Here is a 22,996-nt window from a genome sequence, read left to right as displayed (position 1 = left end):
GCCGCCTTCCTCCGCAGGAGCAGCGCCTCGGCAAACCGCGCTGCGCGGAACCTTTATCGGAGCGCCGCGGGGCGAAGGGGGAGGAGGCCGGGCGGACCCCGGCCAGCGGGGCATACCGGGAGATGTAGTTCAGGGGCGCAAGGAGCCTGCGCGCCTCGCGGGGCACGCTGGGAGTTGTAGTCCTGCCGCGCTGCGAGGGGCGCGGAAGAGGTCTCGTCATTAATTACAATGAGAACCAATTAATAAACAATATCGATTAACAACCGTATCGAAAGGGGGCGCGAAGCCCCCGCAGCTCCCCCGCCGCTCGCCCCGTCCCCGCGCTGTCGGCCCGGCTTGGCGGGCGCGCCAGCCCCGCGCGCCGCGCCAGCTCCGCGCCGCCAATCGCCGCCAGCCACTGCCGCCGGCCCCGCCCCTCGCCCCTCGCCATTGGCTAGCGCAGCCGCCACTCAGGCCCCGGCCGCGGCGGCGGCGGCGATGCCGATGCCGGTGCCGGCGGGCGCGGAGCCGCCGTGGCGCGGAGCCGCCGCCCGGCCCGGGCACGGCGGGGGGGGCGCGGGCGCGGCGGGGGGGGCGCGCAGCCCGCGGGGCCCGCAGCGGCCGCCCGGGCGCCGCCTGCCGCCGCGGCCGTAGGGCTCCCCCCGCCGCCCGGGGGCTCGGCGCGCCGCTATGAAGCGGTGCCGCTCGGACGAGCTGCGGCAGCCCGAGGAGGACCCCGGAGCCGCGGGGGAGCCGCCCGGCGCTGCTGCCATGGAGGCCAAGCCCGGGGAAGCGGCGGCGGCCCCCGAGGCGGGCGCCGTCCCCCCGCCGCGCACCAAGCCCCCCGACCTGAAGGTGAGCGCCGGGCACCTGTGGGCTGGCAGCGGGGCGAGCACCCCGGGGGGGCACCGGAGGGGGGAGGACTCCTTGGGGTCAAGAGTCGGGCAAGCACCCCATGGCGTCACCAGTGGGGGGCCCGGTGGGATGGACGCCTTGATGGGGTGCCAGCATCCCCAGACCCTGGTCCGTGCTCTGCTACAGGTGTGACCTTGGAGGATGTGGGATGGGGATGCTCTGGGGATAGGGATGCTCCCAGGATGGGGTTGGTCCTAGAATGAAAATGGTCCCAGGATGAGGATGCTCCTGGGATGAAGATGCTTCTGGGATGAGGGTGCTCCCAGGATGGAGATGGTCCCAGGATGAGGATGCTCCTGGTATAGGGGTGGTCCTAGAATGAGGATGGTCCCAGGATGAGGATGCTCCTGAGATGGGGATGCTCCTGGGATGAAGTGGTCCCACCTTGGGATGCTTCCAGGCAGGGGATGCTCCCAGGGGTGGGCATGCTCCTGGGGTGTGCAGAGCCCGGTGGAGAGCAGCCAGAGTCACCCCGGTGCTGGCTACGGGGGAGATGCTCGGCAGCGATGGGATTAGTGCTGCGGCAGCCGGGAAGTGACAGCGCGTAAATGGCCCCGAGGCTGCTCCTCCCGGTGCCTTCGGGCTGTGTCCGGTTCATGAGGAAAACAAGTTACGCCGCGGCACTGCAGCGCTGCGGGAGGGAAGGGACCGGGTCCCGGCGGCAGGGATGCAGGGGGGCAGGACAGGGCCATCCAGTGGGAAATCGGGCAGAAACATGCCGTGGGTTGGGAAGTGGAGCAGCTCTGACCCCCGGCTGTTCAACAGGGTCCCATTGGTGTGCATGTGGTGGGGTTTGATGTTGCAGAGATGAATTCCCTGCTTGTAACTTCGTTGTTTCCAGGGGCTGCTCATGGCAGCGCTGTCAAAGGCGATGTGGTGGTCGCACCGTGGTGGTAATGGAGGTGCTGGGTTTCAAAGAGACCTGGACAAAACTTAGCCTGGCATCCCGGATGGAGATCCTTGTTGTGGGGGACCCCAGCCTGCCGCTTGGCCTAGAAGGTGTCACCGGCATGGTCAAGGTCAGGGAAGCAGAGCCAGCCCTGCCAGGCTGCTGCCGTGCCATTCCTGCATCCCTTCCAGCAAGGCAGCCAGGAAGGAAAAGCCGTGTTCCCGTAGGAGAACTCGGCTGCTTTAAGCACAGGAAGCCCCATGGTTGGTTGCAGGACACGTGGTACCTTCCCCTCGATGTCCGAGCAGCAGCTCCTGCTCCTGAGGCTGTTTTGGCTTTGCTGACGTGATGTTACAGCTGCTGCTGCCCTAAAAACAGCCGGAGGGGAGAGCCTGGTGCCAGGGGAAGGCACATCCGTGGGGATATGCTGCTCAGGGCTGGATGGGGTGGGACACCCTGACCTCGAGGAGGCTCAGCTTGGCTTGACCGGGGGGGTTCTTCTCATCCGCATCACCCCCAGCCTCCCTCCATCCCATCTGGGCCCTTTTCACCTGCACAGCGAGTCAGAACAGGGGGGAAGCATGGGGCAAAGGGAGCTGCAGCTTCCAAAGGGGATGGCCACGGAGCCAAGCATTCCTTGGTTGCGCATCCAGCTCAGAGCTGATGCTCAGCCTGGTCTGCAGCCCGGTCCAGCTCGCAGCGAGCAGTGGCCAAACGCCCATTGATTTTATTGATGCCCTAATGCAGGTTTGCTTTGTGCTGTTCACCTTTAACGCATTTGTAGCTCAGCAATTAATTGCCCTCATGGATGGAAGCCTCAGACTTGCTGTGCCAGGCAGGACACATGAAGAATTGCATCTTGGTGCTGCCCACAGGTGCCGCAGCGGGGCCGGGCGTGCTGCCTGGCCCTGCCACAGCCACCACGGAGTCAGCCTCTACCTCCTGTTGCTACACTTGGTGGCATCGTTAATAGAACCTGAAGGATTTCCTGCCCCAAACCCCCTCTGGACCTGCCCCAGCATTCACCACCGTGGGGTGGGTTCAGACAAGCGGGGCCCTTTGCTGTTCTCATGCTGGTGCCTGGTGTCACACACCAAGATCCATCTCCCTGTGGATGGGGAGCACACACCAGATGTAAGCTGTTGTTTGCTGCCAGCTGAAGATGGATTTGAGCTGGCAACCTGGAGACAACAGCCTGCCTTGTGCTGTCTCCATCCCCTGACCCCGGCACATCCACAGCAGCTCCTGGCTCCAGCTCCTTTGCCAAGAGCGAGGGTTCCATTAGGGAGGAGTGGAAGGAGCTCTGGCAGGGAGCAGAGTGGATGCATGACACAGTCCTTCTCACAAACACATCAGGTGGCGGGGATCTCTGTGCTCTGCAGCGCAGTGACTGGAGCCGTACAAAGCACTGCAGGAGACATCCAGCCTCTCGCAGCTGACGGGGTCTCCAGGGTGTCCCACCACCACGGTGTTCACCTCTTGGCCCCACTCCCACTTTCAGCACCTCTGGATGTTTGCCCTGGCTCTTTCTGTTTTCCCAAAGGAGCCGAGGGTTGAAAGCTGAAGCCTGGCATCGTTTCCATCTCCAGTTTCACTGTCTTGGTCTTCATGGCTCCCACCTTTTCCTCCTTTGAACCTGAAAGCCAAGAACAGCAGGAGTCCGGAGGCACTGGCCTTAAAGCTCTTCCCTTTTCCCAGGGCCCAATCCAAACTCTACATCCATGGACATAAAGTTTCCCCTGGGCTTCCTGGAGCTGGGGAACCTCTCCTGGGGAGGAGGGGGATGAAAGACAAGGGGAGGCCCCACCATGGGATGTTCAGTGCCCAGCACATACGGGGTTGGGATGGGGTGAAGCACTGAGCTCCCATTGCCTCAGAGCAGCTCAAACCCAGCTAGTTTAATCCTTTCACTATACGGGATTGGTCTGGGGTTGGGGACCCCCTGATGCAGTTCACAGACCCCCCCCATGCTGGTGCCTGTGCAGGCTGCAGGGAGGATGTGAGCTCTCCTCCTCTCCATAAAGGTCGCCAGCCCCTGTTCTAAGCCCTCAGGTACGTTTCGAGTTAATCCCGCGCACATCCAGGCATATTTTGGTGTGGAAAGGACACGGCCAAGGTGAGCCGGCTCCCTGCGGTGCGCGGGATGGAGCTGCTGTTGTCAAGCAGCTCAAGCAGGAGCAGTGCAGTCCCTGGAGCAGACGCATCCATCATCTCCCGGGGCATCACTCAGCCAAAGCACTCGGGCTGCTGGCAGGGACCCCAGCGGGTTCCCACTCTCACAGTGTGGAGCTGCACACCAGGACCCCCTGGGTCCCGTCCTCCTGTTGGGGTACACCCAGAGGGACATGAGGTCCCCCCGGGGGTTGTGCCAGCACAGCAGAGGGCAAGAGATGAGGCCAGGATGTGCTGCCCTCCCGGGAGCTGTGTGCTGTGTGCCTGCAGGCACACACTCATGTTGGAGTGGGATGCTCCATGCCCACCTGCCCACAGTGCCATCCCCCAGGGTCCCCGTCCTTGCTTCCCACTGCCTTTCAGCACGCAGCATCCCAGCAATCAGTTCGGGAGCTGCAGAGGTGACAGTGTGGGAGAAGCAGCCGTGGGATGCCGCTCGCTGTTATCCCCCCCAGGAGCACATCTGGCTCCTCTGGAATCTGGTAGCAAAGATCTCACCCCGGAAATGCCACCCGAGGCGGGGAGCTCGCAGGGGTCTGCAGCGTCCCCATGGCCAGAGCCACATCTGGGCAGCTGTTGCTGGCCCTGCAGATGTTGCTCTGGAGTGGTTGGGGAGCTGCGTGGCACGGCAGCGTTTGGGGAGAGCGCTCCACAACGTGACTAATGTTTGTCACATGGCTGTGCTCTCATCCTGGCCCCGGGAGGAGAAGCGTGCGTGGGGGAGTGCTCGGGTTTCCATTTTAGAGCATCCATACGTTTTCCTTGGCGTTTGTGGCAGCGGGAGGAGCGGGATGTGCTGTGGGGGGCTGCGGGACACCCGCGGGGACACCCCTGCCCAGGACCCACAGGAGGATCCGCTGGAGAAAGTGGCAGGAGGGCTTGGGATGGAATAGGATAGGACAGGACAGGACAGGACAGGATAGGACAGGACAGGACAGGACAGGACAGGACAGGACAGGACAGGACAGGACAGGACAGGATAGGATAGGATAGGATAGGATAGGATGAGGCAGGATGGGATGGGATGGGGTGGGGTACGATAGTCTTCCACTGCATCTGTGCGATGTCTTTAAAGGGCTGCAGAGCCTTGGCTGGAGCCTCTGGGTGGGCCATGGCTATGAATAATTGATCACAATGGTAATTAGCAGGATTTGGCAGCGTGTGGCAGTGCCATAAGGTCGTGGCAACCAGATCCTCTCTGTGTGCGTCTGAAAGGCGAGTAAGAGGTTTGGATGTCGGGGCAGGGCTGGAAGTTAGCGAGGAACTGGGAGGTTGCAGGCTGTGTGGCTGTTTGGCAGCAGCAGGAATGCCGGCCCTGGAGGGAAGGAGGGATGCGCATCCCTGCACAGTGGGCACAGGCAGCACCATGAGCATTTGGTAATGTCTCCTACAGGACATTGCCGAAGAGCAGTGTTCCAGACCAAACAGCCACTGTTTGCCTGCCAGGTATTGTTGGTTTGGGTTAAAACGGGTGCTTTCCAGCTCTTGGCCACGCTTGGTTTGTCTCAAGAACTGATCCACATACCTGGGACATGAAGCAGGAGCTGCTCCTTTGAAGTCCGTGGAAACAATCCCTGCTGCTGAGTGGGAGACCCTGGCTGCAGTAAAGGAAAAGACAACAGAAGTAAAGCTCTCTCTGTATCAATCTCAGTGCTTTACAGCTGTCTGTACTGAGGAATGAGTCTCTGTGTCCCCTGCATCAGTTATTAAGCAATGGCTGTTCCAAAATAGCCCGTGCAGATGCTCTGCTCTGAGCCACGAGTGGTTTCGTGCCAGAAAAATGCCGCTGCTTTGGAAGTGCAATAAGAACCCTGGAGTAATGTGGGAAAAGAGAGGGTTTCCATCAGCAAATGCTCTGCAGTAGCACTTGTTTGTGGTGACCATTCCCAACAACTAATGCAGGAAAGCCTTGAGCTTGACAAGGTGGGGTTCAAGCCTGGAGCAGCGATGCTGGGATTCCTCTTTCTGCTTCCCTCCCCTCTTTCCCTGTGCAGATCCCTTCCCATCCCACTGGGAGTCTCACCTGCAGAGCCCACGAAAGGCTCTTTCATTAACACTTGAAAAGGACCCGAGGGGCTTCTTTTAAGAGGTGAATTTCTATCAGATGGGCCCAGAACCCATCTGAGGAGGGAAAACTCCTCTCCTTTATTTCCTTTATTATTGGCTTCACCTTCATTTGGGTTACACTCAAGGAAGGAAGTTGGTCGTTTCTTTTCATGGAGACCTTCTAAAGGGCTAACTGTGCCATCCCCTTGATGGGAGAAATCTGTGGGTTTGTAGTTATTACCTACCTAATGCTGCCTCCGTTTCCATAGAGACTCTATAAATAGAATAAAATTTAAATCACTATTTCCCAAAGTAGCACTTCAGCACCGTCGATTTATTATATATTTCCTAGGAAAAACCAAAAGGTCAGGAATTTTCACTGGGGATGGGTAACAGGAGGATTAAAGTGTTTAGTGACACAGGATCTGATTGCTGATTCCTTGCCAGTACTACAGGTGTGACGAGGACTAGGCCCTTATGGATTTGTGACTCCTGGCTTTAATTCTTTACTATGAGGGTGCTGAGGCGCTGGCACAGGGTGCCCAGAGAAGCTGTGGCTGCCCCATCCCTGGCAGTGCTCAAGGCCAGGTTGGACACAGGGGCTTGGAGCAAGCTGCTCCAGTGGAAGGGGTCCCTGCCCGTGGAACTGGATGAGCCTTAAGATCCCTTCCAACACAAACTTTGATTCCATGATTCTATGCCCAGGATTTTGAGGAGGAATCCCTTCTGGCCATGAAATCCTCTGCGCTCTGCAGCTCCTGGAGGCCATGTCTCAAACGTCACTGCTTTGCCAAGCAGTTCCCAGTCCTGCGCCCGTTTCACACTGGTTTTCAACCACCGGTAAATGCGGTGCTGCAGTTCCAGGAACCAGCATCCCTGGGGAGAGTCCCGGGCGCAGTAAATCAGTGCTGAGATGCCCCTGAACGTCAGCAGGGTCAGGACTGGCGTCCTCACGGGCAGAGTGCTCAGCTTCCCTCCAAATCCCAGGCAGAGCAGCAGGGCAGACTTGTGCCTTGGGAAGCGCTGGGTTCCCGGGAGCTGCGGGGGCTCTGGGAGCAGAGAGGCTCTTTCATTGTCCCAGGGTCACATCGCTGCCTGGCAGCTGCCATAGACCTGGGATCCCTGCGATCCGGGATCCATCTTTGCAGGTGCTGGAAGTTGCCGCCCGCAGCACAAGGGATTGTGGAGGGCACCCAGCCAGGATCTCTTGGGGATGCAAATCTGGGCATTCCAGTGGCTGCGGGGAACCCGCTCCGGAGTGCCCCGGCTGTAACGTGAGCAGGATCCGTTCCACATCCATATTGCATGACCCCGCTGAGGCCAGCCCGCTTCCCAGGAGCCGTCCCGTGTGGGAAAAGGAGCCTGAGCCCCCTGGGACAGGAAACCCAGGGGAGCAGCGTGCCCGAACACCAGTGCTGCCCAGCAGGGACTGCATTTGGTGCGGTTCCACCTCCGTAAGCGAGGCCAGCCCGGTCCGTGCTGTGCTCCGGAGCCATGGAAAATCCCCCAGGGAAAAGCGCTCCCTCGTCCTTCCTGTTCCAGCGAGCGGCTGGCTCCTGGCACTGTGGCCAAGGCTCCGAGGCTGGGAGTAACCTCCATTGCGCTGAAGGGTCTTTCTGCTGCTCTTGCTGTGTTTCGGGGTAGCTGCTGCTCCAGCACGGGGAATGCCGTTGGAGCTGCATAGTTTGAGACGTCCCGAGCCACCGCGCTCAGCCCGGTGTGCCATCGAACGGCCACTAATGCTTAATGCTTCTCCGTGGGTATCCAGTGAAGTGCTCGAGCAGCATTGTGTTCCCTTCCCCAGGCCACTTTGGGCTGCCGTGGGGTCACCAGAGCCCTGCAGAAGCTCTTTGAGCCCATGAGCTTTGCGTTTCGGTTCGGTGCCGGGGCGGGCACCGTCCACCCGAGCCGTGGGTGCTGAGCAGGGCGATGCCGTCCCTTCCGAGCAGTAACCGGGGCTCTTTTCTCTCCTGTCCCGCAGAAAATCCAGCAGCTCTCCGAAGGGTCCATGTTCGGCCACGGCCTGAAGCACCTTTTCCACAGCCGCCGGCGCTCGCGGGAGCGGGAGCAGCAGAGCTCGCAGGAGGCTGCGCCGCCGCCCTGCGCCGCGTCCGACCACGACTCCCCCGACGAGAAGGAGAGGTCCCCCGAGATGCACCGCGTGTCCTACGCCGTGTCCCTGCACGACCTCCCGGCGCGTCCCACCGCCTTCAACCGCGTGCTGCAGCAGATCCGCTCGCGCCCCTCCATCAAGCGCGGCACCAGCCTGCACAGCGGCAGCCGGCGCGCCAAGAGCGGCTCCTTGGAGCCGCAGAAGGGGAGCCCCCATCTCCTCCGCAAGGCCCCCCAGGACAGCAGCCTCACGGCCATCCTGCATCAGCACCAGGGCCGCCCCCGGTCCTCCTCCACCACCGACACTGCCATCCTGCTGGCCGAGAGCGGAGCCGTCTACCTGCTCACCGAAGACACCGAGTGCCTGGCCGATAAGGTACCGTGGGGGCACGAGCACACGCTGGGGGCTGTGGCAGGACGGGGTGCAGAGCACCCCAAGATGCTGTCGGGAGGAGATTGTCCCTGGTGACCCTGGGTGTGCACGACAACAGTGGCAGCCCCTGACTGGGAGCGAGTCAGGGCCTGAAGCTGCTGGAGCTGCTGCTCCTGTTGCAGAGAAGTGAAGGCAGGGACGTGCCCAGCTCCAATTCCCAGAGTGGGGTTTGGGGGAGAGAGGAAGGGGTCTGTCAGGAGCTCTGTGCCCGGTGGGACCCCGGCACGGGGCTGGAGGGGAGCCCAGGCAGCCCAGCACTGGGTGTCTGCAAGGGGCTGGCCAAGCGGCTGCAAACAGGTCATGTCCAAAGTGAGTTTTAAAGCAGCCTCGTGCAGAGCTTACAGAGAGGGCGATGCTTCCATCCAGCCCTCGTTTTCCTTTGTTTGTCCTAATTTACCTGAAAATACAGCAGTGAATTGACAGAGCTGCAGGGCTCGGGGTGAGGAGGTGGCCAGGCAGGCCCTAGCACCCATCAGGGGGCTCTTGGCTGGGTGGCTGTTACAGGAGTAGCTGTAACAGTGCTGCTCCTCTGCCACAGCCACGGGGGGACAGGGCCACTGCCAGGATGTGGGAATCTGGTCCCAGAGGATAAACATCATTGTAATCAGTGGCTTTGCTGCCCAGGTCCCTCTATTCCCCTTTACCATGTGCAAATCTGGACAGCCTGGCCCTTCCCTGGCAGTCCCCACTGGCCCACGGCACCCGGACCAGGCGCTTGAGGAGGGCCAGGAGCCATCCGGGTTGGTAATTTGGGTACCAGCAGCCAAACTTCCATCCCTCCAGCCTGTGGCATTGGCCTTGCAAGGAGCTGGGTCCCTCTGAGCCCCTGGGGTTATGGCTGATGCTGTGAGCTAAAGCAGCTCACACCAGGACAGGAGCTCCGAGGTCCGTGTCCGCTCCCGGAGCAGCACAAAGGGGATGAATAATTAACTGCATATGACACAAAGAGTAATAAGGAGAGAGGCGATACTGGGCCTTTGTGAGGCAGTGGAAAAATAACCTGTTTAGAGAAACAAGAGCTGGGTGATATTGTCAGGCTGTATTATTTTCCTGTAGCCCTCGGGAAACCCATCCTCCTGCCCTCTTCCTCGGGGCTGGATGGTGCTGCCAGGCTTGCACACACATGGCTCTGCTCTGTCAGACCCCAGCGCTGAGCTTGCACCCGGTTTGCCCCCAGAAATGCCATGCTGTTTTCTCCTCCCGTTGCATAAGGGGCTGAGCTCACGCTGGGTTAATCCCCTGTGGGATTGCTCAGCCTCAGCAAGCGCTTTTTGAGCAGCTACTGATTCCTATTGCCTTTTACTTTGTAATTGCCTTCTTACAGTTCTTCCCTTCCCTGCCTTCGCTGCTCTGTTCCTCACCGCCACTGGGCCACCCTCTGCCTTGCTGAGGCCAGGCACACATGGCTCTTCCCCCTTAAGTCCCCCCAAGAGGCAGCTGCTAGGAGCAGATGGGGCGGCTGGAGGAGGCAGGTGGGAAAATGGCCCAGGCTGAGCATTCAGCACCAGGCACTGGTCCTCACTGGGGCCCATGGTGTAACCCCAGAGATGCTCGTGTGTCCCCACACTGCCCGCACTGTGGGCATCGTCACCAAGCCATGACCCCAAAGGGGCTGCTGGCCTGTCACCTGTGCCACACGCTGGGACGAGGCTGTGCTCTGCAGGGTGATGCTTCCCCTGCATCCTTCCCCCCTGCTCTACCCACCTTGTGCACGCACAGAGCTCCGGATGAGGGTGAGCTGGCTCCGACATCCCCCTGCCTCCCACCTGCAATTGCACACAGCTTGGGACTGAGGTTGTGTGTGTGACTGCGCTCCAGGAGCCGCAGCTGGTCGGTGGGTGCCCATGGGATGAGTGTTCCCCGGTTTGCAGCACCACGGAGCTCTGCTTGTTGGTGGGCTGGGAAGAAGTCCCCTCTGCAGGGCTGCGGGTACCACGGGACCTCCAGCATCCACTCTCATGTGCATCCCGTCGTGCATGGCTGGTTCTCAGCCCAAGCAGGGTGGCACAGTTGGGGTGTACGCGGGTGCTGGTGCATCCCAGGGAGTGCACGGCGGTGGTGGCGGCGGTGGCGGCGGTGGCGGCGGCGGTTCACACGAGGACGTGCTGGCTTGCGGACACGGTGGTGGCGGCAGCGGCACGGCAGGGGCAGGGAGCGCGCTCAGAGCTCTCCCCTTACCTCACTAATCTGCTCCTGGTGACCCGCCAGCGCCTCGCTGGAGCCGCACGCAGGCGGCTGTGGGGCGGCCCCGCAGCCCCCGGGCCCTGCAGCGCTGGGGTCAGCCGAGCACCGGGGCTGGCGGGGCAAAGTCCCCCGGGGGGGACCCCCCCATCCCCGCTGGGGCGGCCGGAGCTGGATCGGGGCGGCCGCGGGGTCCTGTGCCTGGTGCTGCCCGGGAGCTGCACGGAGGCCTGCGGGGACTGCGGCATGGTCCACGCGCAGGTGAGAACAGCGCCGGGACGGGCCGGTGGGGGGGGTCCCCCCGAGCCCCCCGCAACCAGCGTGGGGGGAGCCCGTGGGGCCGGGCTGGAGCGGGGCCGGCCGGCGGCCGTTAGAGGGCAGCGTTACCGCAGCGGTGAGCGCTGCGCCCGCCCCGTCCGGGCCGGCTCCCCCGCGGGATCCGCTCCCACCGGTCACGAGTGGGAGGCTCTCAGCCCCGCCGAGCAGCTCCCCAAGGATGCGAGGGACCGGACCTGGCCCCTGCCCCTCTGCCCTCGGTGTCCCTCGCAAGTGACAGCACCAGCTGCTGCTGCACCCCCGGGCCCTCCCTGTGCCGCATTGCCCGGGACGCTTCTCCCGTGAGACACAGGGGAGGAACGGGGGCGGCTAAAGGGGGCTCGTGCCACGTCTCCGCTTTGGGCTCACGGGCGGGTCTGGCTCCCTCGAGGCTGTGAGCTGAGCTCATGGCCTGAGTGCCCCATCTCCCTGCTCCTGTCTCCTCCATCCACACCCCTGGGGCCTGCCCAGCCTCTGGGAGGTGGTCCGAGGGTCCTGGACCTGTGCTTATGGCCCCGTCCCCACTGCCCTGCTGCCACAGGGCAGGATTCATCCTGCTAAGTTTAGCTGCCCAGCGGGTCAGTGGCTATATCGGGGTGAGGCGGATTAGAGTCAGCAGCGAGAAACCCGCAGTCCCTGAGCATCACCCCGCGTGGCTGTGGCCATCAGTGGCTGAGAGGCCATGGGACAGCTCAGGGCCACCAGGCAGAGCTCATCTCCCCTGCCCAGGCCTTTCCTTTCTGGCTACAGCATGTCCAGCTCATCCTTGCTCCCTCTGGCTCCACAGCATCCGATCGGTTTCAGGGCAGGGAAGTGGTTTGTCACCTCCTACAGCTCTGGTTACCCAGGACGGGTCGCAGGCAGCCTGCTTTCTGGAGGTGTGGAGCACCCCGAGGTGCTGGCACAGCTAAAGGCACATGGGACCTTCAAGTTTCACTGCTTTTGGTTGCGGTCTCCGCATTAACCCATGCAGGAGACTTGCGGCAGTGGTTTTCCCTCACTCCCTGCCTCAGTTTCCCCAGCTGGGAACAAGAGCCAACACTTCCATGTGTCTAGGGAAGTCCTTTGCATCTCTTCAGGAGGATTTGCTGACAGAGGCAACGCGCATCCTCCCCTCCCACCCAAACTGCAGGCGAGTTCTGGTGTTAAAATCCCAGGGGAAGGAGCTAAAACAGGCCAGTGGTGACTGCAAGCGTGAACAGAGAGAATGGTGGTGGTAAAGCTGTGCTGCCTGCAGCCCTCTGGCCCCACATCCCCTCAGCAGCATCCCAAGGGGATGAGTCGGGAGCATCCCTACAAGCTCCCCAAGGGTTCTGGGGGGGCAGGACTGACCTTGGCTGCATCACGGATCTGGAGGTGTGAGAGCATCGTGTCCAGGTCAGCTCCCACCTCTCTACCTCCCCACGTCAGGGGAATGAGAGTGTGAGCGAAGGGTGGTGGTGGGAACTCATTCCCTCACTCCTGTTGGGGTGATGCGTTGAGGAGCACTTTGGGAAAAGCAGATAATAGCTGTGAAGACAAAGATACCCGAGATTGCTGCTTAATTAATTCAGCTGAAGAAGAATATCAGGCTCTCGTACTGATTCACCCCCTAGCAAAAGACAGCGTGTTCCTCAGCCTTCGTTGACATATGGCTGTTGTTTCCAGCCCACCAGCAGCTCCCGCTCCATGGCAGGCAGGCACTGGGAATGCCGCCTGTCCCGGGTGATTTAGACGGAGCAGGCAGCTGGGGGTCAGCATGGATGCACAAGGTGGGTAGGGCAGGACTGAGGAGTGAGTGCCCATGGCTTTGCTGTTCCATTCTGCCCATCCCCTGCCACTCCAGGCTTATCACTGAGAGCAGGATTTGGCTCCTGAGTCAGGATGAGCAAAGCAGGGTCCTGCCTTGTGCCTGCTCTCCTCTCCTCTCCTCGCCTCGCTGTGCTCTGCCTCAAGCACACAAAACCTGCCGAAAAGCCTCCCAGACACCCTGACAGAGGGGTCAGAACCCGGGCGCAGCAGGGGCTGGGGGTGCTGCTGGTGGGTCCAGTGCTGTCCCCCAGCAAGAGAAAGGGCAGCGCCATTACCTGTACAGCAGTGGGGGTTTGTCCACATGCTCCAAGCGTCGGCAGGGCCCTGAGCAGCCTCACCCGTGAGGGGTCCTTGAGCCCTCCCTGCAGAGCTGTCCCTCCCGCTGACCTGCAAGCACAGGGGACAGTCCCCAGCCTGGCGGATGCGGTGCTAGGTGAGGGAACACTGGCTAGGGGTGGGCACAGCCCAAGGGATGGATCCCGGGATCTGCCCACCTGGATCCGCTCCCCTCCTGCTGCCCCGAGAGCCCCATGGGACGGTGGCACCGTCCCAGCTCAGCCGGGCAGGCAGAGCTTGGCGGTGCTGTTGTTCTCCCAGCGCCCTGTGGAGGAGCAGGACCGGCCCCTGTGGCACCCAGCCTGTTCCCGGCTCCCTCCCTGCTCGCCAGCCTGTGCTGCTTGTTCTTGGCTGCCTCAGAGCCTCGGCTGCCTCCTCTGCAAGCGCTCCCTGTGCGATCCTCGGCCCCTTCGGCTCCTTCCCCGCAGCCATGGCAGAGGGAGAGGATGCGGCTGCCTCCCGGAGCAGCGGCCAGGCGCTTTGCAGGAGTGACCAGGGCATCCTCATGGCAGAGCTGCATCCTCCCGAGCCCTGCCCCGGGAAAAGGATATTGCTCCTAAATTCACTGCTGGGTGTCTTCGTGAGTATTCCCCTCTGCTCTCCTTCCTGCTCCTTAGGCGAGGCAAGGACTCGGGATGCCCGGGTGAGGAGCTGCAGGCGATGGTCAGGCTGCTGCTGGGCTCTGTGCAGCTGCCCACTTGCAAGGGTTGAGATCTTGGCCAAGAAGCCACTTGCTTTGGACACCAAATGCACTCAGGAACGTGAGGCTCAGGAGCAGTGTCCTGGCTCCCAATAATCCATATGCAGCTTTCCCAGCCTGGCTGAGAGCACTCTAGTGCAGCTCAGCCGGAATTCCTCCTTGCTTCTCCATGCTAAGCCCATCCGCAGCTGGGATGTAAAGGCAAAGCCCAAGCCTACCATTTGCTCTGCATGTTGTGTGGCATCACCAGGTGACCCGTCTCGTGGCTGAGATGCTCGGACCAGGGCTCTGTAGGTGCTCAGGGCTGGATTCTGCACCACCCAGCACCAGCACACACCAAATGTGCTGTGATTTTGTGGCCATCCAGGGATTTTCTTTGCCATCCCAGCAGGGTTTCTGCATGTGAAAGGGAGGGAAGAAGCTGCACTGCTGCTCTGCTGGGGCATCAACAGGCACCGGTCTTGCTTCTGCATTATTTGCTGCTCCTAAAATTCCCCTTGTGCTGGGGAGCTGAGAAGAGGCAGTTTCCTCTGAATGCAGCTGCCTGACGTGTCCAAGGAATAACAAAGTCTCATCTCAAGCATCCTGGCATTTATCAAGTTCTTTATCAGGAAGCAGGGCTGTGCCTGGCAGCCCCAGGAGGCTGTGAGGGAAGCAGATGGGCTTTGGGGCAGCCCCAGAAGGGGGAGCTGGGAGGCAGAGGGTGTTTTCCAGAGTGCTTGTGCAGCTGGGGGTTTTTCCCACCCTGCTGAGAGCGATGGGAAGTGACCTCTGGCTCCTGAGCTAAACCGAGAAGTGATGCTATGAGAGACAGCAACCCAAAGATGATGTCCCTCAGTAACCTGCCCACAGGCATCCACGGCCCCGGGCTTGGCCAGGCTGCAAACCCCACCCTGGCTGCAGTGTCTGTGCGGCTCCAGGATGATCCCTGCTCCTTCTCACCCTTCCCTGTCGAGGCTGAGCACCACATGGGAGGCACAACTGGCTCCTGCTCCTGGGGGCTGTGACTTCCTTGGGGAATCTGCTCTTTGGGCTTTGGGTACGGATGGTACCATAGCCGCTGCTGATGGGTGAGCGTACAGGAAAGGGGCTCAGCACTGGCATGCACAAAGGTTGCTCACGCAGATGGGGAAAGGAGGCTTTTGCCCACAAGATCCTGTCCTCTGGAGAGGACAGACTGAGAAACACAGGGGCTTGGTGCAGCCTGTCCCTTGCCCCCAAACACTCTCATCCAAACCCCTGCCAGGCATGGCTGGGGATACCCTGAGCAGGAATTTGGGGCCACAGCATCCAGAGCTTGGGCTAAAGGCATCCAAGGGATTTAGTTCCTGGTGCTGAACTGTGCTTTGGCAGCTTCACATCACGGATCGGTCCATGAGAGCCTGCTCCGGCTCTGCCTCCTCCCTGCTCCTTGTGTCCAGGGCTGCAAGCACAGGCTGGGAGGGCTGAAGGTGATCCAAGGAAATGCCTTCCCAGCTCCGAGCAGCCCCGGCAAGGCTGCTGCTGTGCCGGTTTCCTGCTGTTTCACTGAGGTTATCTGAGCAGCACAGGCAGCCCCTGCTCCGGAGCTGTCAGAGCTCAGCAAGGGAAGCATTCCCACAGGGAAGCTCTGCCGGCGTTACAAGGGTGTCTGGTGGCTGTGGTGAGGTGTAGGGAGGCTCCATTCGCAGGATGAGAAGGGACCAAAGGGATGGTGCTTTTGTGGAGCTGTGGAACCAAACCTTCCCGATCCATCCCTGCCAGGGCAGGGCCAGCTCCAGCACAGGCAGCAACGAGCACCATCGCTCAGAGGTGCAGCATTGCACCCAGAGCCTCTCCAAGGCAGCAGGTTCCCCTGCCAGGGCATGGATGGATGTAGAGGAAGTCCGAGGTGATGGGAAGCAGGAGGCTGAGCGGTGCTGGGCTCGGCTCAGCGGTGGGAGCAGCACAGTCTTCCCCATTAAACATGCATCTGGGTCACGATCAGCTCATCGGTCTGGCCTGCACAATTCACTGTGTGCCTGGAAATGCTTCCTAAGCTGCTGTTGTCTCATCGTTTGGTTGGGATTTTAATGAGAAACAGCTCAAACCAGAGCTGTAAATGACCCTTCCTCGTGTAGCTCCTGGTCTGGGGCTGCACTGGTGCTCTGATCTCCGGCTGTTTCAAACAGCCCCAGCATCAGCTCTGTGCACTGAGGGCTTTGGTGTAAGTCTGTGGGTTGAATTCTGCTTCCCTCCATCACTCTTATCCAGGCTTGATGCTGCAGCAGGGGCCACATCACCCTGCTCTGTGCAACCCCACCGGTTTGGGCTCAAATCACAGCTCTGGGTCTCCTTTCCCACCCAGGAATCTCGCTTTAGCCCCTCACCAGCTCCACTGGCCCCAGCAATAATGCAGTGCCTGGAGGGTGACTCAAAACTGCCACCAGCTCCTGCAGACCCAGAGCTCGCTGCTTGCTTTTTGGCTGTCCCATTTAACATCTCCAGCACTTGTATCTGCTCAGCCGGCTGGATGTGTTCCCGGGGCATCGCCTGTTCTCCCGTCGGCTCGGTGCAGCCTTCCCCATCACTCTCCATGGTGTGAGCGGGCTGGATCCGGGTCCATCTCCCTGCATGGTGTCGGCTAAGACACCACCAGGTCCTGGCGCAAGTGGCTTTTAGCTCCCTCAGGCTTCCCAGTTCCCAATCCCCGCTTGACGACTGCGTGTCGGTCCCAGCCGGGGCTGTGCTTGCTGCCCCTCCCGAGCTCCGTGCCCTGGTACGTGACACAGCAGATGACAGGAGCCCGTCCCGACCCCCTGCGTCAGGGCACAGGCAGCGTATGGGGCTGGAGGCGTGTGAATATCCCGCCACAGGGACGGGGGGGTTGCGTTACAGCTCTGAAAGCTGCCGGCGCTGGGAGCTGTAAACAGCTCTGGCGCGACTCCCGGCTCGGCGATCCCGCCGCAGCCATCGGCTCCAGCCCGGCGCGCTCGGGAAGCGCTCGGGGACACGGGGCCAGCCCTGACGGGGGCTGCACCGGGGTTTTCCTCTCCCCCCCGCTCGCTGCTACCCCCAAACTTTGCTGCCGGAGCTGCCGCTGTGCCCCGGCCATGGCCGCCAGCGCTGCCCGTGCATCACTGCCCGGCTCCGGGATGCAGCGGGGACGCGGCCGAGCTGCCCACACCGAGTAGCCCTGGGGCACCCGAGCGCTGCCGGCGATGGAGGTAGGTGCTGGAGCTGCTTGGGGTGGGGAGGATGGTGATGGGCAGGGAGAGCCGCGGGGGCTTTACCTACCTCCGCTGCTGGCGCTCGGTGAATGAAACCCACCGGCACGGTCCGTGCCGGCGCAGGGGTGGGAGCTCCGTTGCGAGCTGAAACCTTCACGTTCCTGCCTGTATTATGTAAGGAAAAGCATTCCCAAGCCGGTGAATGAGCAGAGGCAGCTGCTGCCGGCCTGTTGTGTCCATGCAGGGCTGGCAGGGGAGCACGCAGGGCTGCCTGCTCGGGTCCCTGCTGCAGGCTTGAGGAGGCTGGGAAGTGTGAATCAGGGCTCCTGCTTCTATTTTCAAGCCCTGGGATGGGTAACGCGGTCGAGGGGGATGAGAGCTCTGCTCCGGCTGTGAATGCACGTGGGGACACCCAGAGCCCCTGTCACGTTGGCTTTGATTTGCAGTCATCAACCCATGGGGTGGATCCTGTCCCACATTGTGCCCATAAAGTGCTCTGAGGAAGAGGGGCCAGCTCAGAGCAGCAGCTCCCGGGTCTGCCCAGCATTCCCTGGCAGCTCGGTGGGACTTGTGTTCTCCACGCTTGAAGGTGCTCATGGTGCAGCTTTCATCCCCACGTTGTACTTCAGCTTGGAACCACGATCACATCTCACAGGGAAAGTCCTTGCTCGGGATGGGTGTGGAGCCAGAGCCACGGCATGAGCTCATCCACTGCGCTTCCTAGTAGGCTGAAGGGGATGGAAACTGGAATAGTTCAGGGCATGAGGGAGCGTCCTGGGAGTTTTGCGCTGAGCTCTGCAATTATTGTGCAATTTGTTAGCAATGGGTTTCAATCCCTTCCAGCCCGGGGCGTGCAGGGACCCCCACAGCCCTGTGCTGGGGCCACAGCCACAACCCGGTCCCCAAGCTCCTCACCTACCACGAGGCTTTGCTCCATCAAAGAAACCAGCATTGCATAACTGTGCCCAGCCGTGGCCCTCCAGGTCCTGTTTGCTCAGCTCCTTAGCCTGAGCCTTTAGCATATCTCAGCTGTCCTGGGTTGAATTCTGTTGATAACAATTTCCCTCCCTGCGTCCTGCATTCCTCCCGCATCCCACATGAGCCCCTGCTCTCCTGCCTGGAAAACAAGCGCTAGGAAACAGCCCTTTCATTTCGCTGTGCCGAAGCAGCAGGTTTTCTGCATGTAGGGAAAGTGTGCCTTCTATTAATCCCCCTGCTAAATCCACTGCACAGTCATCGAGGCTTGCTGGGATTTAGCAGGCAGTGGCTGGTAATGCTGCAGAGATCGGTATTGTCTCTTTTGGGGGGTTGCTTTCAAAGCAATAACCTCATGGGGCTTTCCCATGGTGTGGCTGAGGGCAAGCAGAGCTTTCAGTGGGGCTCAGGTGAAGGTTTCACCCCAGGCCTGTCAGCGTGGGTCAGCAGCATTGGATACATGCCATTCCCCACCCTCCTACCCTCCCAAATATGCTCCAATGAATAAACCCCAGAGATCAGCTTTGCAGGGGCAAAGCTTTGGGTGATTCCCAAACCTTTCCCCTCTTTGGAAACAAAGCTTGAGCAACTTCTCCCCTTCAGTGCCCCACTGAGCTTTCCCCTTTCAGCATCTCCGGGGCTGCCTTTTCCTTCTGTCTGGTTTGTCCCTGTGCAAAGAATTGCAGATCTGGACAAAAAAAAAGTCTGTTTCCTGCTTCTAATTTCTGCCCTTTGATAAGAAACCCAAGCGAAATCCTCTGTCTCCGTGCTGAGACCCTGGCAGGAAGCCTGCAGGCTCCCAGCAGGACAGCAGCACCAGGGAAGGAGGAGATGCAAGGAAACATCAGTGTTTGTTCCCCCTTTTCCCAGCCCCGTGCAGGACCTGCTGCAGGCCGGAGTGTTCCTAAGCAGCATCTTGAGAACATTCCTCCCTCCTGCACAAGGCATTTCCTGGTGATAACACGCTCCTAAGTAATGATCTCGCAGCATTATCCCTATTAAAGGGTCATTCGGGGAAAGTGTGATGGAAATTAGACATTATTCAGGTCTGCCAACAGTATTTAACTCTCAAGCAGCTCAATTAGATGCCAGGAGCCATTTATACAACCACTGAGATTTGCATGGGAACCCCAGGAACCGGGAGGATTCAGTGATTTACTGTTCCAAGCAGCGCGGCCAGGGCGGAGCGTGGGAGGCAGGACCTGGCTTTCAGTCCAGGCTCTGCCGGTGATTCCAAGCGTGGCCTCAGGCGAGGAGCTCTCCCAAAGTCTGTAAGATGGGAATGGGTTTGTGCCTGAGCTTCCCAGGCAGCAGCTTGTGCTTGCAGGAGGAGTCTGGCCCTGCCAGGGGAGAAACCTTGGAAAAGCAAGCAGAGGAGTCCCTGCTCCTGCAGCCTGCTGCTCCCTGGGGACCAGGAGACACCCACAGACCAGGCTGGGGCAGTTCCCCTTCTGCTGCGGGCAGGAGGCTAAAAGGCAAAGCCTGAAAAGGAGACTGAAATCCCTCCAGGTTGCTCAGTTCCTGAGCTCTCCGCTGGTTTGGTGGAGATTTGACACTGGACTGCGGGGGGCACTCCCCAGAGTGGAGCAGAGGGGGAGAACCCCCGCCATGACCTGCTGGTGATGCAGCCATCGCTCTGGTCAACTGCTCTCCTGCCCAGCTCCATTCCCCTCCTACCCTCTCCCCAGGCCGTTACCTCTCTCCCTTGAGCATCCTCCTCTCTCTTTGCCCGCAGCTGGACAAGGGGGATGTGACCGCGCTGAGCCTGCCCTCCGCCGCCGGGCACGGCGACACCGATGGCACCATCTGCCTGGACGTCCCCGAGGGCACCCCCGACCCGCACAGGACGAAAGCGGCCATCGAGCACCTGCACCAGAAGATCCTCAAGATCACGGAGCAGATCAAGATCGAGCAGGAGGCCCGGGACGACAACGTGGCCGAGTACCTGAAGCTGGCCAACAACGCGGACAAGCAGCAGGCGTCCCGCATCAAGCAGGTCTTTGAGAAGAAGAACCAGAAGTCGGCTCAGACCATCGCGCAGCTCCACAAGAAGCTGGAGCACTACCACAAGAAGCTGAAGGAGATCGAGCAGAACGGCCCTTCCCGGCAGCCCAAGGATGTTTTCCGGGACATGCACCAGGGTCTCAAGGACGTGGGTGCCAACGTTCGCTCCAGCATCAGCGGCTTCAGCGGCGGCGTGGTGGAAGGCGTCAAGGGGGGGCTCTCGGGTCTGTCGCAGGCCACGCACACCGCCGTGGTCTCCAAGCCGCGGGAGTTCGCCAGCCTCATCCGGAACAAGTTCGGCAGCGCGGACAACATCGCGCACCTCAAGGACACGTTGGACGACGGGCACCCGGAGGAGGCCTCGCGCGCGCTCAGCGGCAGCGCCACGCTGGTCTCCAGCCCCAAGTACGGCAGCGATGACGAGTGCTCCAGTGCCACCTCCGGCTCGGCTGGAGGCAGCAACTCCGGGGCAGGAGCCGGCGGGCTGGGGAGCCCCAAGTGCAACACGCTGGACAGCCACCACTATAACTTCGACACCATCCTGGAGGAGCTCCGGGAGATCAAGGAGAGCCAGTCGCATCTGGAGGACTCCATGGAGGACCTCAAGACGCAGCTGCAACGGGATTACACCTACATGACGCAGTGCTTGCAGGAGGAGCGGTACAGGTAGGGATGGGGGGGGTGCCAGGGTGGAAGCGCATCACCCAGGTTGGACACAGGGGCTTGGAGCAAGCTGCTCTAGTGGAAGTGGAGGAGCTTTAAGGTCCCTTCCAACCCAAACCATTCCATGGCTCTTTGGGAACCACAGGGCTTGTCTGGCTAAGCCAGGGACATGGGGAGCTGCCATCCCCATTGCCCTCCTTCCTGACAGACCCATCCCTTTGGCGTCATAACCAGCTAGAACCAGGAGTGAGGTGGGGCCAAGGGGGTTCTCCAGTGCCAGGGGAAGTAGGGCAGGGGGTTCTCTATGGGGAGACCTCCTGCCCCAGCACCCCTCCATCCCCTGTGTGCAGGTACGAGCGCCTGGAGGAGCAGCTCAACGACCTCACCGAGCTGCACCAGAACGAAATGACCAACCTGAAGCAGGAGCTGGCCAGCATGGAGGAGAAGGTGGCCTACCAGTCCTACGAGAGGGCACGGGACATCCAGGTAGGGGAGCGTGATGGCTCAGAGCCCTCTGCACCCTCCATCCATGGGGCGAGGGGGAGAGGGTGGGCAGATGAGGTCCATCTGCTGACGTGCTGTCCCTTGCAGGAGGCGGTGGAGTCCTGCCTGACGCGGGTGACCAAGCTGGAACTGCAGCAGCAGCAGCAGCAAGTGGTGCAGCTGGAAGGGGTGGAGAACGCCAACGCCCGGGCGCTGCTGGGCAAGTTCATCAACGTCATCCTGGCCCTGATGGCCGTGCTGCTCGTCTTCGTCTCCACCATCGCCAACTTCATCACCCCGCTCATGAAGACCCGCATGCGCATCCTCAGCACCGCCCTGCTCGTCCTCTTCCTCTTCTTCCTCTGGAAGCACTGGGACTCCATCAGCTACTTCCTGGAGCACGTCCTGCTCCCCAGCTGATCCACAGCTGCTGCAGCCCGGGGGGCTTTCCGTTTCCTGCAGAGGAGAGGGCTGGGGGGACCGTGGTCCAAAGCCTTCAGGTTGCTTCTTCACACACTCAGTTCAGTTGCTTTCCCATCTCTCCATCCTCGCTGCAGCCAGCGGTGAGCACTCGGAGCGTGTTGAAGCTGGGATCCATTGATCTCCTGGGATGTTTAAGGAGGGTGGGATGGGGAATGAAGAGGTGTTTTGGAAGAAACTGGTTATATTTATGGGGCGCGGGGTTTTTCTAGGGTTTTGGAGGCATTTTCTAAGTGTAATTCTGTTCTGAAGGTCTGTGGGGAGGTCTGCAGAGGTTTCCTGTGGTGGGAAGGGTTGAGCTGGACCGAACCCAGCTCCATGCAAACTTTCTGCAGAGAGAAGCGCAGGGCTGGCTGGGGATGGAGTTTCCCTTTCATCCTTGACAACCAAGCCAGCAAAATCTCGGTCCTGGGATAGAGCAAGAGCAAAAGCAAAGCAGGTGCTGGAGGAGAACACGGGTCCAAGGTGAACGCAGCAAGAACGTGTGCACCCCACAGCCTCCTCCAACCCCAGCACCGCCCAGGCAGCCCAGAGCAGGGCTGTGACACTGTCCCTGTGTGCCCACAGGGGCCTGGGCAGGCACAGGGGACCCGATGCTGCAGTGGGCTCCGGCACAAGTGAGATCCCCTCCGCTGCTTCCCCCTCTGTTATTTATTTCCCCTTCCTTTGGCTGCCGCTGATCCGATCTCTTCAGGGACCCCTGGACTTGCATCCCGCCGCTGTTTGGCAGCCCCTGCACCGTGTCCTCTGTGTGTGTGTGTGTGTGTGTGTGTGTGTGTGAGCTCCCATTCAACCCAAGACTGTTCCCACTTGTGAACTGAAGCTGGGGGAGCAGGAGGAGGCGAGCAGGTGCCTTGGCAGCCCCTGCGGCCCTGCGCCAGAGCACAGCATGCTGGCTCCGATGGGTCCGAGATGATTTCATACATATATATTTATGTAATATATCTATACACACACATATATAAATATATATATAAATATGCAGAGTCACAGCCTCCTCTGGGACAAATGGTGCCACGCCACTGACTTTAGAACCAGTTTGCCTTAGCTGAGAATTTAGCCCTTAACCTCTTTGGTGGCACTTCACAGCCCGATGCACAGGGCACGGGGTGCTCTGAGGTCCCACAGGAGGGGCAGAGGCAGTTCCAGAGGGGAAGCTGCACATCTCCCACCTCCTCCACGCTCCCAGGACCAAGCAGGGACAATACAGACCTTTGTGGATGCGGCGCAAAGTCCTCCCCTTCGACACTGCTCCATCCAGGCTCCACCCAGCCTAAAGCTGTGCTTGGGATTGCCCCGGCCCAGGTCTCTTCGCACCATTAAGTATCTGTGGG

At 60.6% G+C, this 22,996-nt stretch overlaps 1 protein-coding gene and 1 long non-coding RNA gene across 4 annotated transcripts; one reads left to right on the top strand and one right to left on the bottom strand.

Annotated features, from left to right (window-relative positions):
* Positions 1–645: 645 nt before the first annotated feature.
* On the top strand, positions 646–22,648 carry TMCC2 (transmembrane and coiled-coil domain family 2). 3 transcript variants are annotated; one of them, XM_061454896.1, is made up of 5 exons: positions 646–834; positions 7,983–8,489; positions 19,768–20,702; positions 21,050–21,185; positions 21,291–22,648. In XM_061454896.1, the coding sequence occupies exons 1-5, from the start codon at positions 670–672 to the stop codon at positions 21,600–21,602; spliced, it is 2,055 nt and encodes a 684-aa protein (XP_061310880.1). In that variant the 5' UTR covers positions 646–669; the 3' UTR covers positions 21,603–22,648. The 3 variants fall into 3 exon arrangements, with proteins under 3 accessions (XP_061310880.1, XP_061310881.1, XP_061310882.1); XM_061454897.1 differs by lacking the exons at positions 646–834; positions 7,983–8,489 and adding an exon at positions 13,600–13,749; XM_061454898.1 differs by lacking the exons at positions 646–834; positions 7,983–8,489 and adding an exon at positions 16,581–17,054.
* LOC133270060 (uncharacterized) lies at positions 10,714–17,882 on the bottom strand. The gene is made up of 4 exons (XR_009743660.1): positions 17,125–17,882; positions 13,467–13,700; positions 13,109–13,137; positions 10,714–12,551 (listed from the first exon to the last, which is right to left on the bottom strand). It is a non-coding gene; the product is annotated as an uncharacterized LOC133270060 (long non-coding RNA).
* Positions 22,649–22,996: the final 348 nt, after the last annotated feature.

Source organism: Pezoporus flaviventris, unplaced genomic scaffold, assembly GCF_033815535.1.
Source record: "Pezoporus flaviventris isolate CSIRO_AGI_PZ_B2104156 unplaced genomic scaffold, CSIRO_AGI_Pfla_v1 ptg000017l, whole genome shotgun sequence".
NCBI lineage: Eukaryota > Metazoa > Chordata > Aves > Psittaciformes > Psittacidae > Pezoporus > Pezoporus flaviventris.
This window is presented reverse-complemented; position numbering and strand designations above follow the sequence as displayed.